Here is a 14,398-nt window from a genome sequence, read left to right on the forward strand (position 1 = left end):
AGATAGAGGCCTGGCCAGATGGCAGGTGAGGTTAGCTGTGATTTGAATAAAAGATAATCCTAGTTCAGCAGCACCAGACAAGCCCTGGGGCAGATCAATCACACTCCTGCATCTGAGACACAATTGTCTAAACATGTTTCAGTAGCCAAATGCGCATGACTGCTGATATATTGTAATGTCTACATAATAGATAATGTTTCTTGAGGCAACATTTCCATTTATATTCCAGGATCTCCTTTGTTCTGCTTTTGCTACTAATCTTCTTCTTGTCTTGTGTAAGTTAAACCAGACAGAAGGACTCATACTAATGCCAAAACCTTTAATATGTAGCTACTAACGTGTATTTAACTTTGAATAATCATGCGTGGGCAAATTCAAGGACTGTTTTACTTAACAGGTGTATACAGTTGTGTTATCAGCATAGCAATAACAATGAATATTGTTATAAAAGTTATTACAATATCTACATTTTACTATTACTTGTTACTCATTTATTTACACGGGAAGACCAAATCAAATCAAAGCTCGATTCCTAGGTGAGTTACTGTGTTCCCAAAGTGCACAGTAAAATCAACAGAAAAGAGGGCTGAACATCCTTGATGTCAGTAGACATCACAAAACCTGCTGTTAGAATTACAGACAGACGTTAAAGCCAATTTACACTGTCCAAATTAGTTGTTGCTGAATTCTGTAGGGTTTCAACTTGTGACTTTTTAGTTATTATTTTGGATGATTAAGATAAGGTTATTTCTGATGGACTCCTCAAATTTTACTTTCAGATAATAGATTAGTTACTGTTTAATGCTACGAGTTATTAAGTTGGTGTACTGCTCTCTACTTTTTTGTGTTTTGACTGTTTGAGAGTTCGATTGACAGTAGGAGAGAGAGAGGATCAGGACCTTTGTGTGCCCCATCAGGAGTGCTGGTCATGCTGGTTGTTTGGGTTGTGTTGTATCATCTAGTGGCCAGATCCACCACCATCCTCCAGGCCTCTCTCCAGCTCCTGTGCCAGACTGAGACTTTGAAGGCTAGCTGTTGAGATTCAGCAGACAGATGCCTCCTCTGGGGAGCTGACATCATTAGAGTGGAGAGCAGATACCAGCTCCACTTCAGCTCCAGCGAGGAAAAGAGAGAGGGATAGAGAGAGGAAGAATGGAGGGCGGGTTTAAGCAATGCGAGGTCAAGATCGTGGTGCAATTACCCTGGCAGTGTCGCGCCCTGGGAGGCCAAAGCCCCTGACTTCTCACCCTGCCAAGGTCGCTGGGCTGCTCCTCAAGACAATTAGCCTCCCAATATCCTCCTGTCATTTCTACATTCTCTACTCGCCTCACTCTGCCTTCCCACGTTCCACCTGCTCTTGCTCTGCTAGGTAGTTCATATGCTGTCTTCTCCATGCTGTAGACATTATGTTTTCTACAACTGAAACTCCACATGTGTGTTTGTGGGTATACTTTGCTGTTAGTGTGTTACAGCCATCAAGTGGTGCTGAGAAAGTGACTTATGCGTACGTATATACTCTCAACAACACACACACACACATACACGAGCCCAAACAAAGCCTATGTACATGAAGGAGACAGAAGTGACACATTGTGTTTTCTTGGGTGCTGGAAGTGACACAGTGTCAGTCTGCATACTGTAACACATGAGTGTTCGCTGCTGCGAGCAGGCCACGACAGGCACAAACAGAGAAAAACACAACAGTGAGACAGCGAGTTGTGATTGTGGGGTCTTTGGCTTACTTTATGTCTAACACCTGATGTCCTTAGCAGCCTTAGGTAGCCTGTGCTGCATATATAGGGAATTGGTCTGCAGTTAATATAACCAGTTTTCTTGGATTTTGGTATCCAAAATGAAAATTGATATCAAAATATCTTTCCATGTTGACGTTGTTGTTGAACAATACAAAATCTGCAGGACAACCGAGCTTAAAAATAAATCATCCTGAGTCATCCAAATGGAACAGCTAGACACAAAACAGATGTAATGTATAAAAACAGAGAAAATACCTTACATTTTTCCACTCCAGCAGTCACCAAATATTCTCTTTGGAACTATTTTCTCTATCCAGTGAAAGTAACAAAAGCCAAACAAATATTTTTGTTTTCTTTTTTCACATTTTAGAGAGAGCCAATTACTTGACTGGAAATGTTTATTGAGATGAAAGTAATATTGTCAATAGTTATTTAACAGATAATTAAATATAATTCAGGTATGACAGCATATTGTATGATTTAACCAAAACAACTATTGGCATGACTCAATCCCACAACAAGAATTGTCCCATTCATCTGAGATTAAGCCACCATTTAATTAAGTCATGCACTGCAAGCCTACACTTTCAAGTGCCACAGATTTACAGTTAGACTTTGTTTATCCCCTGGACTGTTCCATGTGTTCCCAGTCATGAGGAGATACAGGAGGCAGCTTCATCTTGAGGGGCCTTGCCAATTAGAATTCACAGTGAATCCGCCTGTAAGCTTATTAAATCACTATTATCCCTATTAACACAATGGACATGATCCTCTTCTACCAAATGCGTCCTCATTTTATGTAGTGTACACCACGACAAGCAGCGCCTGTCAGATCATCTACTGTGAATATGCTCACATACACACACATGCACACAGATAGCGAGGCTCAAATCCCAGCACATGACAGCGTTTTGAGGGATCATATAGATGCAAATGCAGCCATGTAATTGCACAAGCAGTAGATCCACGCTCGCTAGGCTGGATGCTGTCATGTCAACGACTGATTCCATCTGCTTTTCATCCTTTCTTTTTTTTCTCCTTTCTTTCTTTCTTTTTTCAAAAGACCTGATTTCCATACCAACCCAAAGCTTTAGGATCCTCTCATCCTTCTTTCCCCCCCGCCTCTTCTTCCTCCCCCTCAAGCTCCTCCACCACCCTACCTTTGCTGGTCCAAGTGCGAGTGATGGAAATGGTAGCAAAGAGAGAGATGTCGCAGCCAAACACCAAAATGACAGGGAAGAGACCTCCTGTGTAGTGTCTGTTCTCCCTTCTCACATCTCCTCTCCTCTTCTAAAGGTTCCAACTATGCTAGCCTGGCTTCTTCCATATCTGATCTCTGCATTTTCCCTCTGTGTTCTTACTGCCTCTCCTGACCTCCCATTATTCTCAGCAGCCTTCATATTTTTGCCTGTCAGGTGCGTGAGCTGCATGCCTTTTGCATCTGGGCTTATAGGGATTTAAAGCATTCCCTATGTAGGCCTGTATATGGAGATAGATAAAAGCCAGTGTGACGACAGTGTGATGCGCTACCAAGCTACCAATTTGCTGCAAGTCAAAAGAGCAGTGATCCTTTTCTTGGAAAAAAGGACTCAGCTAGAGAGAATTGTGAGGAGGAGGATATAAGACTTCTTTTCTTTTCTTTTCTTTTTTTCCTGTGCTCATTACTATGGTTGGGGTGATTGTCATAACACTTGCATACACTACCTGATTTTCCTTTTGTGTTTGGTATTCATATTCCTTTTTTCTGCAACAACAAATGAACGGTGAAAATATATTCATCTTCACATGTGATTATTTGTTTCCTTGTGTGCTTATTAAATGACTTTTTTAAATAGGCCTATTGGTCAAATATGCCAAAAAAACATTAATCATAAAAAATGCTCCATACTTGACAAAAAGAAAAAAAAAAGAAAAGAAATCAACTGATTTCAAAAAGGTTTGATGTCCTGCAGGCAGCAAAATTGTGTAAATATAACTGTGAATATAGGTATTTGTAGTCCGTATTAATTAAAGGGTTTTTTGTGGGCAAGTTTTTCCTCACTTGAACCAAGGTCTAAGGACAGAGGGTGTCACTCCCTGTACAGATTGTAAAGCCCTCAGAGGCAAATGCGTTTTGTGACTTTGGGCTATACAAATAAAATTGATTTGATTTGATTTGATTTGAATTAGTATGCAGTGAGGATAATCAATGCTATGTAGTCAAAGAGGCAAAGAGATACAATTTTTTTTACCCCAACACCACCTTCATCACATTTCATCACTACATAAGCAAAAAGCCAAAGACAATAAGAGACATTGTTAACATACAGGTTAACGTGCTAGGATTTATGCTAATTAGCATGCTAACAGCAGCATGTTAACATCCAATAGCTCCAGCTGTTAACATGTGAGCGTCAGTGTGCATTGTATGGTTGTCTTTCCACCTTTCCATACATCTATGTTTGCCAATGTTGTTTGCTGCTCTGTACTAAGCATTACAGCCTCGCAGGGCCACTGTGCCTTGCTGGTATGTATAATTATCAGTGCAGAAGTACTGTAATTTTTTACATTAAATAGGTCCATTAACTGTACTGTAGGAAGACTTTGCAGGTGCCTGGACAGTAGGAGTTAAGTATACCAATGCATACACATTAGATATTCAGGTTTTTTAGCAGAGCATGTGGAGGCATTGTTATATTACAGCACATATACACAGAGATAAATGCATCTCTCAGTACACATACACACACTTCAACTCCTCTGCCTCTCCCTCCCCTGCTTCATCCAACACATAACACTTCCTCCGAAATTCACTGGCAGTATGTGCTGTGCAGGCATGAGATAACGTCCCAGAAGTTTTTCAAGGGCAGGACGGGTGCTCAGACATCAGAGGGAAGCCGCGTAGAGCCGAAGCTGATTCATTACATGTGTTGCATCTGCCTCCTATTAAAAAGCCCAGAGCACTCTGGCTGTCTCTCCCGGTCTCTCTTTCTCACTCTCTGACTGCAAACTACCTCCTGACTTCTTGCCTAGACCTCATCTCTCTAAAATACTCCCTCTTCCTGTCTCTTTTTTCTAAACTCTCCCTCTCCTCTGATGACATGCCTCAGCTACTCACTAAGTCTTTCAGATTAGCTCTAGCATACAGTACAACACTACAAAGTTTAATCAAAATGGATATTTTAGGATCAAAGCCCTCCATACATGCAAAATTGTACCTATATTGAATAGATTTTTTGAAAAATTCTATCAAATCTGTGGCAGAACAGTCTTACACAGATTTAGTGTATAACCTAGAATCTGTTCTTGCCAGCATGGAAATCAACATGTTTACTTTACTGTCAAGCATTAGCACATTGTGTTTGCAGTTGGCTTTAGTTGGTAGTTTTATTATGAGCTGTCTTGGCTATTGTTGCTCATGCTAACTAGAGCCTGATGGATACATTGGCATAGCCAATACTATGAGCCAGTTTTATCTCATCACAGATATAATGGTGTTGGCTTATATGTCGGCTGCTAAGTAAAAGGAATTTAAGTAAATATATTGCATATTACAAGGTTCAAGAAAATGTACATAGTTTAGAACGTTTTCCAGCAGAGAGCATTGACTTATTTTCGCAACTATAAGATTTTAGATTTAAGACCCTTTTTAAAAAAAAAACAAATCAGTCAAATGAATTATTAGAGGTATAAAATGCATGATTTCAGGTTTGCCTTTGAATTTTTGAGATGATTTAAAAGTGTATATAAACTGACACAATTCACAACTAATGGGGTATTGAAATTCTAAAGAGCTAACCACTTTTGTTCATCTTTTGTATGTATAAATATAGTTCTTTGTATTTGTACAATTTTAAATGAAAAGTTACTTTCCACGGAATCGTTTGTTTCAGTTGCTATTGGTCGTTGTTCGGTTGCACATTGGTCAGTATTAAAGTATACCATATTGATTAGGAAACACAGCATGATTCTTCTCAGACATTACATTAAAGAGCCATTTTCTTACTAGATTGAAGAACGCAGTCTAAACTTAGACCGATCGGATGTTTCAGACTGCTCTTCATCTAGCATTTTTTTAATCACTTGCTCATTTCCTTTACCCCACAATCTCATCTTCAGTGTTTTAATTATGTTGTAGTGAATGATAGCTAGTTTTAAGGTGTGTGTGTTTGGTGGACTTGTTAAAAGGGGCCTTTTTGCAGCGGCTTCAGCTGATAATTATTTCAGATTATATTAGAGGAAATTAAACATTTCTTAAAGTACGTGTGAGGGTGACAAAGTTATCAAGTGCAGTTGCAGGAGAGAGTGTGAATGTTGCACTTCCAAAATTGTAATTTTTTCGGCTGCTAATAAGATCATTTTCAAGTGTTATAAAATAATTAATGGTTACAGCAGTTGAGCATAACTGGAGGCTTGAGCATGGATCCGTGGCACATGGTGGTCAATGATGAAAGTAATTGGTGGTGAAAAGTAGATAAAACATTAAATTGTGGATGTGCTGATAATGGAGTTGTTTTGTTAGACCGTGTAAATAATCCTGATATAATAGTGGTTACAATTATTCTGTAATCACTGTGATATATCTAATTTCAAGTATTTTTGTGTTACATGACCTCCATTTGGATTTGCTTACAGAGAGCAGTATTTCTTATGATATTTAGCCAACTTGTGAGTGCAAGTTGTGAAAATATCTGTCAGACATTCTGTCATTTCGAAATCTGTCTGGACCACTGATCTGTCTAACCAACACACTCTTATCAGCTGATAAGAGTGTTTACGCCAACGTTATCTCATCCATTTAAGGGTTATGGAGTTGAGAGTCATAACTGATAAATCCTTTCCACATGAAACTGTTGCAGAATCTGTGCTTGATACAGCATACCTAGAGTTATAATGGTCACAGAGTTGAGCAGTGCATAACACTGCATGTTAGAGGCAAATTTTATCTCACACTTCCAGACATCTGAAAGATACGTTTAATAATTTTTATTAACTATTGCTACGATTATGAAAAAGGTATAGCTCTGTTTTAATGCTTCAGTAATCTGGTGCTTTGTTGGGAAAAAAAATTACATACTTATCTTTTTAATTATTTAATTTATTTAATATTATAAAACATTTTAAGTTTATTTATTTTATTTAAATTATTAATTATAAGATAACATTACCACTGTTTGGGTTGCAGTGATGACATGGGGCACCACATAGCAGTCACTCATTTAGAATTTAAGTAGCAAATGAACATTTATTATTGTGTTCATCACTGGCAATTCTTTGTTTGAGAGACATTGATATGAAATGCCAAAGAGGTCAGGAAGTTGTGCATAAACAACATAAATTATGTAAGATTCTTTGGTTTTTGGTCCATGCAAAAAGCTATCAAGCTACCATGCATAATCAACTGAATGAACATGTATGCAATACATTCAAATTATGCATACGCATTTTTCTAAATGCGTTTGGGCGGTGTGTGTGTGTGTGTGCATATACATTGTATTTAACATATCTATTACCTTAAAGAAATACTCTTGTTGACTGAAATGTCTATTGAGCTAAAACAGCACTGAGATATACATCAGCATACACTTGAAAATGAATGAAAATATGACTCTCTCTTCCTCCAAAAGGTTTTGGTGACCACTAAGTGCAAATGTAGCATATCAGACATGTACCACGACCTGAACTTGCTTGACTGTGACTTTGAATGTACCCTCTTTTTTGCAAGGCAAAGTGAACTTTGACTTGCAAATACTCATGTTGAGTAAAAAAAAAAAGAAAAAAGTACAACCTCCAAAGTGAGCACCATTTGAATATTTCTTGTTAGCATGCATAAATCTTTTGCAAAATGCACTCACTGCTTTCAACACTAATAGTGTACACAGAAATCAAAGCTGTGTGTTTTTTGCAGAGCAACAAGAGAGGAGCTCGATCTGCATAATGTTGGCTCCGGCAATGAAGAGCAAAACGCAGTTCCACCGCGTCGCTCCCTTGCTTTCCTTCCAATAACATCATTAGCATTTTGACATCATCGGCCTAATTGTTGTTGGTAGCTCTGAGAAATGCGTGCCTTGGAGTGGGAGTCGGCAGGGAGAGGAGGGGGCTGGGGTGTTTCTGCTGTAAGGCCTTGTGCTTATCAGTGCAGGGCAGATACTGTTCCTATGGTCCTGGCTGACAGGTGAGTTGTGTGTGTCTGTTGGTTGTGGTTGTCAGCGAACCCTCGGGACAGGTGCTGAGGGATGGGTTCGTATTTGGGAGCAGGTGCACATCCCCTGCCCCCCTTCCTCCTCTTTCGCCTTGTTCCCTCACTCCCCCAGGAGGCATATGGTGAGACTGATTGGAGAGACCTAGGCCCCCGTAGGGAGTGTTCCCCTCCCCAGTTCATCTGTTCCAGACGGGGCCCTGCGGGACACTCAGGCTCTCCTGAGGTTCCTGTTGGCTGGGAATCAGGCCGAATAAGCGGCTTCACTTTCAGGTTGACTGCTTTGTTACAGTGTTGGGCGGTCGCGGTGGCCACCCCAGTTAGCTTTACACAGTACAAAATTGTATATCTCAAAAATTCAATGGCAATTTTGTGCGTTTGGCTAATAGGTCACGCCCTCTAATTTGTTTGCTCTATACCTCATTTTCACGCAAGTGTTGTTTTTAATATGCCGACTCTTGTCGTGTCCTAGCATCATTGCTTGGAATAGAAATGCCATCATACTGCGATTTCACAGGCTCATATTTGTGAACCAGCTTACAAATGTGATGCAGTTCCGAGTGCACTAGTAGAGAGAGTTATGGGGCATTTTAGGCCTTGTATAATATGTGTACCTCTTTTATGTGGTCATTTATTATAAGGCGTGCTCTATGAATAATGTATGATTAAAAGGCGTAATGGATACACTGGGACTCGTCAAAATAAAAGCAAAAATCCATTTGCTCTCCCTGTAGTAAATCCACTAGCTTGTCCTTGGGCTAATTTCCAACTTGGGACTTGGTGGGGGAGTGAGTGCATGTCTTGATAGCGATTTTAAGGGAGGGAGGTGTTGGTTGTGCTGTAAAGAGAGAGAGAGAGAGAGAGAGAGAGACAGGAGGGAGGAGTAGGAAAAGTGAAATGAGACGTGGATGAGGAACAAAGCCAGGAACACCTTTTTCTCTTGATGCCTCCTTCCTTCATCTCACTCTATCGCTGACTCTCTCTTTTTCCTTCCTTCCCTCTTTTCCATCTCTGTCTCTCACCATCTTAGAGCTCCTTCCCCCTGCCTCCGAGCAGCTGCCACTTCTGAGCCTGAAGAAAATGAAGGCAGATGAATCAATTTGGCCTGTGGCCCTAAAGTGCACTTGTCTGCACCCCAGCCTGGGCGGGGGGGATAATGAGCCGATAGATTGAGCCGGTGCCGAAGCCCAGCACTGAGCACAGAGATCGCCCGCCGCACCACCGGGCCTACCTCACATACACACACACACGCATACATACACACACTGTTGATGCCTCCCTCAGCAGCGGTAGCAGCCTGTCGCTGGGTTAATGGGGGTGAGGGTCCTTTGCGCAGGACACTTTTCAGAGCAAATTAGAGGAAGGATCTGTATCCGTCCTCTTCAGCCCTCCCTTCTCTGTATTGCCCCTCTCCTCCTCCCTGCCCTGTGTATGGGAAGCCCGGAGACCAGATTGGAGCGTGGTAGTGCAGAGCAGCATCAAGGCAGCTACAAAGGAAGGGGCGGGTGGGGGGCAAGGTCCAAGATCCTAGGGTAATGAGGATTGACACTGCAACAAGACTGAGGCACAGCCTCCCTGAGCGCTGTTGACAGGTGACGGCAGGCTAGGGAGAGACAAGGCAGAGTGAGAGTAGCTGGAGCAAGGAAAGGAAAAGTGAGGTCAGGACTAACAGCTTCTCTTATTCAAGGAGGAAAAAGGTGGGAGACCGCACAACCATCCTATGCCCCGCTAAAGCCCCCTGCAAGGTGAAGGAAGGAGGATCAAAGTAGCAGGACAACAAAGCATCACCCGCCAGCCTCTAGCTAGCTCCCTGCTGACAGGCTACAGATTGATTGACACTGCAAGGAGAGTGACAGACAGGGAAAGGAAAAGGAAAGTTAGCCAAGCCTAACATGAACTGATGTGAACCACTACTGTCTCCATCGATGCCTTGACTAGCTCTTTCTAAGCAGGGGGGCTTTGTGACTTCACCCAGGGTTAGAGTAGTATAAATGAGCAGACCCAAGTCGGCACTACTCAACTTGGGGGGAAATTAAGATGCTGGAGGGCCCTTTGAAGATAATTAAAGAGCACAGAGCAGCAGCCTCCAGAGAGGGACTGCAGACATGTTCAATACCGAGACTAATGGAGCTAATTTCTAGTACATTATTCATGTAAAACACAGGCCTTTACTTAGCCATGTTTTTTCTTCTATCTTAAGTCAAACTGTCCTCCGCACACAAACAGATTAACCACATTCACTTGCTGTGTCAACCTGATTAACCTTGCCTCAATACTACATGGGTCGAACCTTCTGTGTAAACAAACTTAATCCACATAAAAAAAGAATCAAAAACTACAACTTAAAATGGCCTGGTGGCCATGAACTGCTCCCTCGGGGGCTGCCTGGAATGCAATTCAAAGGCATTACCTCAAGCATAGTGGAAAGGTATTGTGACCTTGAACTGTGTCACCACTTGCAACTGAACACATCTCAGTAGAGACCATTAGCCCCACCCTCAAGCTCTCTAACTTGTCCTTTAACATTAATGAGTACACAAAAAAGAAAAAAACAACACATGAAAGCTGTACAGTTGGGAGCTTAGGGCCAATTAAACACCTCCCCAGACAGGAAATTAGTCCCTGCCTTAATCACAGGCAGTCAGGGTTGCCAATCTTTTGTCGGAGTTGGTGAATTCCTGCCTAGATCAATTGCTCTCCTGTCCCATTGAACAGTGGCTCAGGGAACGGTCCTTGCACGCTGCGTCATTAACCTAGGCAGCTAATTAGACGCTTTGCTCTGATCAATAGCCAAGTTGATTGCTGACTGGGTAATGTAGCCGCTGCCCCCAGAAGAGATGGAAACACTTTGGGCACCTCCAGGAATTTGTTTACAACATTGATGCTGGGTAAACAAAGTAATCAACGGCTGCACTTGACAGTGACGTGATGCAGACTGTACCTTGACGCTCTGTCTCTGCTTGCCTGCCTGCCTGCCTGCCATGGAGGATTGCTCTCTTTGTGCTCTCCTTGAGAGAAGGAAATCAAAAAGGCCACCATCTATTTTGAGATTCAAGGAGTGATTAGGCTGACAGCTAGTCGAGGGTGAGAGAGGCAGAGGGAGAGGCGGGTAGAGGTGGAAGTCAAACCTGATTAGGCCCACCTGCAGGTTTCTCTTCCTTCCATCTCTATACCCTGATTGCTTTTGCTTGGCGGCAGCTCCCTCCTCTTCTCCGCCATACTCACCCCACCCCACCCCCGTCCTGTCACTGTTGACCTCAGCGCACTGCTAATGCCCCTTGGCCAATCAGCATGCTTGCCCTGGCGGCAGCAGGGTAATTAAAAGGGAATTGTGTCTACTTGGCATGTGAGCTGGTGGGCACGGGGGTAGACAAACACTCTCTGCCGCCTTGCCTCTCTCCCTTTCTCCCAGCCAGGTGGCAGCGTACAGGACCTGTCAGATTAGCTGATGACCCTTTTAATTCTAGCCCAGCCGGGGGCCATAATTGATATTTACCGGGAAAGGTTAATTGTAGCAGTGATCTGCTTAAATTACAGTGGAGATCAGGAGAACGGGGCCAGTCAGTGCGCACACCACCAGGGGAGCTGCTACATGCAAACTGCTAGTCAAATGGATTACACCCCGCGGCCATCACCACTGTACTCCAATGTGGGGAAGCAGCACGGGACATTGTGATTGGCTGGTGCTCCACCGGCACAGAGTCTTTCTTGCTGAGCTCGCCAACCTCCCATCTGGCTGGGAATTTGGGTGCATGCCAACTGCAGGTCTTGATGGCATGCAATAAAATAAGCCATCCATGTTTGCATTAGGGTTACCATGATGTGTGATGTTGGTGGCTGAACGCAGGCACTGGCATTTGTATGTGACATTTTGTGACAATATTTGATTTATTTGTATCATTTATGGAAACAAATTCTTAATTTACATATCATTTGAGCGTTTTGATGACCAGAAAATGAAGGAAAATGAAATGGAAAATGTTTTATTTTCCTATAAAATATTGTGTTGGAGGTATGTATATTATTTAGTGTTGTCTCACACTTCATGCTACATGTTCTTCCTGTTTTTTACTGACCTCGAGGAGCTGCTTTTGGCCGTGCAAAGTTGGCTAATGAATGTGCCAGAGCTGTGAGGGAGTGGAGTAGATAGGAATTTCAGACAGACAAGCTTTTCTACCTGTTCAATAACATTATATACTGTTTATACTGTATGCAGGTTAAGGTAAGCACATGCAAGTTTGTAGCTACTGTTACCTACCTGATGCTTGAGTATGTGTTTATGTCATATGATTACATTTGACTGATTTGTGATTCAGTTGTTTAGGAAGAAAGTTGAACAATAATGATTGATGGAGGTGCAGCACTTGCTGCCACGTTCCTGTTGCTGGCTGGCATGACTAGCAACAGTGGCTCGAGGTTTGGGGTTGCAGGTGTTTTTGCTACAGCCAGTTCTGCTTTGCATTTAGCCAAAGCACAAACTGATACTGAGCTGTGAGACACCACACAGACTTTGTGTTTCCCTCAGGTTAAGTATAGAAAGACCACGGCCCATTAAAAGTCAGTTGAAGCCATTGTAGTTAGTCATTGTATTATCATTGTATTGTTATGCATAGCTGGCCAACTTGTGGAGTTGGTTATACATCACAGTGAGTGACAGGAAACAAGATGCCATCTGGAACTTTCATTTGTGCCCTGTGAACATTGTTGTCCTAGTATTGTTTTGCTGTATGAGTTATTGCAGTATCTTTTGATAGTGTGTAAACTTGGATAGTTCTGGTCCTCATTGGTTGTGTCAGTTTGCCTTTATAATTACCCTAATTAACACAAACTTGTTCATGTGTCAAGAGGTTGGATTGATTTAAAGATCAATGCACAATTTAAAAATCACCTCCTGTTCTTATTTTAACAAAAATCCAAGAGAATCACCTACCTACCCAACCTTTTGTTGGTGGATGGATTTAAATTGAATCATTCAATTGTAATAGCATATAATAATAATTATTATACCATTTTGTGGGGTTTTTTACTTTCCTGTAGCCCTGGATTTCCATTCATTTTAGTATGAAATCAACTTAGGTAAAGCATTACAATTGACAATCCACAATTAACTCAGTTTTATTAAAGATTTGTTAGCTTGTTTCATGGGTTGGCATTGTATTGAAAAGCTGGCTGATTCAGGGTTCCCTGGTGGCCAAGTGGTTAAGGTATATTTAACCATTCACTCTTCTCTTTGTTGCATGTTGAACTCCTCACATTAACTTGAATGACAAAAAGGCAAAATGACAAAAAAATTATTATGCTATTATGAAACACTGTTTGCTCTTTAGGATTGAAAGAAAAAAGAAGAGAAAAGAAATAAGAAAAGAATATGGTGTGCCTTGGAAAAGGTTCACATTGATGTGAAATGCATGTCTTTTTGCCAGTTTAATACAAATTGTATTAAACTGGCAAAATAACTGGCAATAATAAGCAACTCGTCACATCAGAGCAGGATTATACTTGATGTCTCTGTCAGGCAATGTCTGAAAAATAAATCAGTGCCTCTCGGGGTATAGTACTTAGTTGTGAACAGTGGTTTGTTTCATGAGGTAAGTACATGATTTGAGGATGTCCTCTTTTCTTGGTTCCCTGCAGATCAAACCTTTGGCGCTACGTCCGGTCAAAGTCAGCGAGGACGAGACGGTGCAGGAACTCAGTCGACCACACAGGAGCAACTCCAAGGAGCAGCTCAGTGAGGTGAGTTCTTGGACAAGACCTTTCCCCTTTTTACAGACCTCCAACAGAGACCCAGGCTATCCACTTTCACAGGCTGAGGCTGGGGACCCCTGAGGTGGGATATAGAGAACAGGCAGAGGACAGCAACACTGAGACTGAGATCAGAGGGCAGCTGGTGCAGTAGTTCCTGGTGTTTCCAGCTATCACCTCATAAATCCCCTGTGCGTGGGAAAAAAGACTGGTTGGCTGGCAGCACATAGACGGGAAATGATTATGCTGGTAACAGAGCATCACCTAGTTGGCCTGGCATTATTTAAAGCACAGTGCGGTTAAATGTAGACATGACCGAACGCAGTTCAGCCAGGTGTGGGCTGACCTTGCCGACCCTAGAATGGAATGAGTTAAAGAAACCGTTCCAATTATTGCTGCACTGGCATCCATATGCCAGCCCATTTAGAGGATGAGTAGGTGGCAAAGGAAAATGGAGGCCAGGCATTGGTTCAGCATAAGGGATGAAATAATGCAATTTAGATACAGGGGAAGTAATGAGAATTTATGCAAAATCCCAAGCGGCTCATTTTAAATGAATGTAGAAATATGCTTCCTAACTAATGCCTGTCAAGCAGGCCTCCCAAACCTAACTAAATTCAATCAGACTGCTCATTTAGCTGACGAAAGCAGCAGGAGGAGTGAGCGAGAGAGGGAGAAGGAGAGAGAAAGAAGAGGAAGGAAAATATGCAGCTTCCTTTTC

The 14,398-nt window shown here is 42.1% G+C and overlaps 1 protein-coding gene across 14 annotated transcripts in view; it reads left to right on the forward strand.

Moving 5' to 3' along the window:
* fbrsl1 (fibrosin-like 1) overlaps nucleotides 1-14,398 on the forward strand; it is a 411,124-nt gene that overhangs the window by 250,778 nt on the left and 145,948 nt on the right. For all 14 annotated transcript variants that reach the window (XM_027278062.1, XM_027278063.1, XM_027278057.1 and 11 more), the window contains one exon: nucleotides 13,567-13,668. In XM_027278062.1, coding sequence (XP_027133863.1) covers nucleotides 13,567-13,668 — 102 coding nt within the window. The remainder of the gene's footprint in view (nucleotides 1-13,566; nucleotides 13,669-14,398) is intronic.

The sequence above is a fragment of the Larimichthys crocea genome, chromosome III (assembly GCF_000972845.2).
Source record: "Larimichthys crocea isolate SSNF chromosome III, L_crocea_2.0, whole genome shotgun sequence".
Lineage (NCBI taxonomy): Eukaryota > Metazoa > Chordata > Actinopteri > Sciaenidae > Larimichthys > Larimichthys crocea.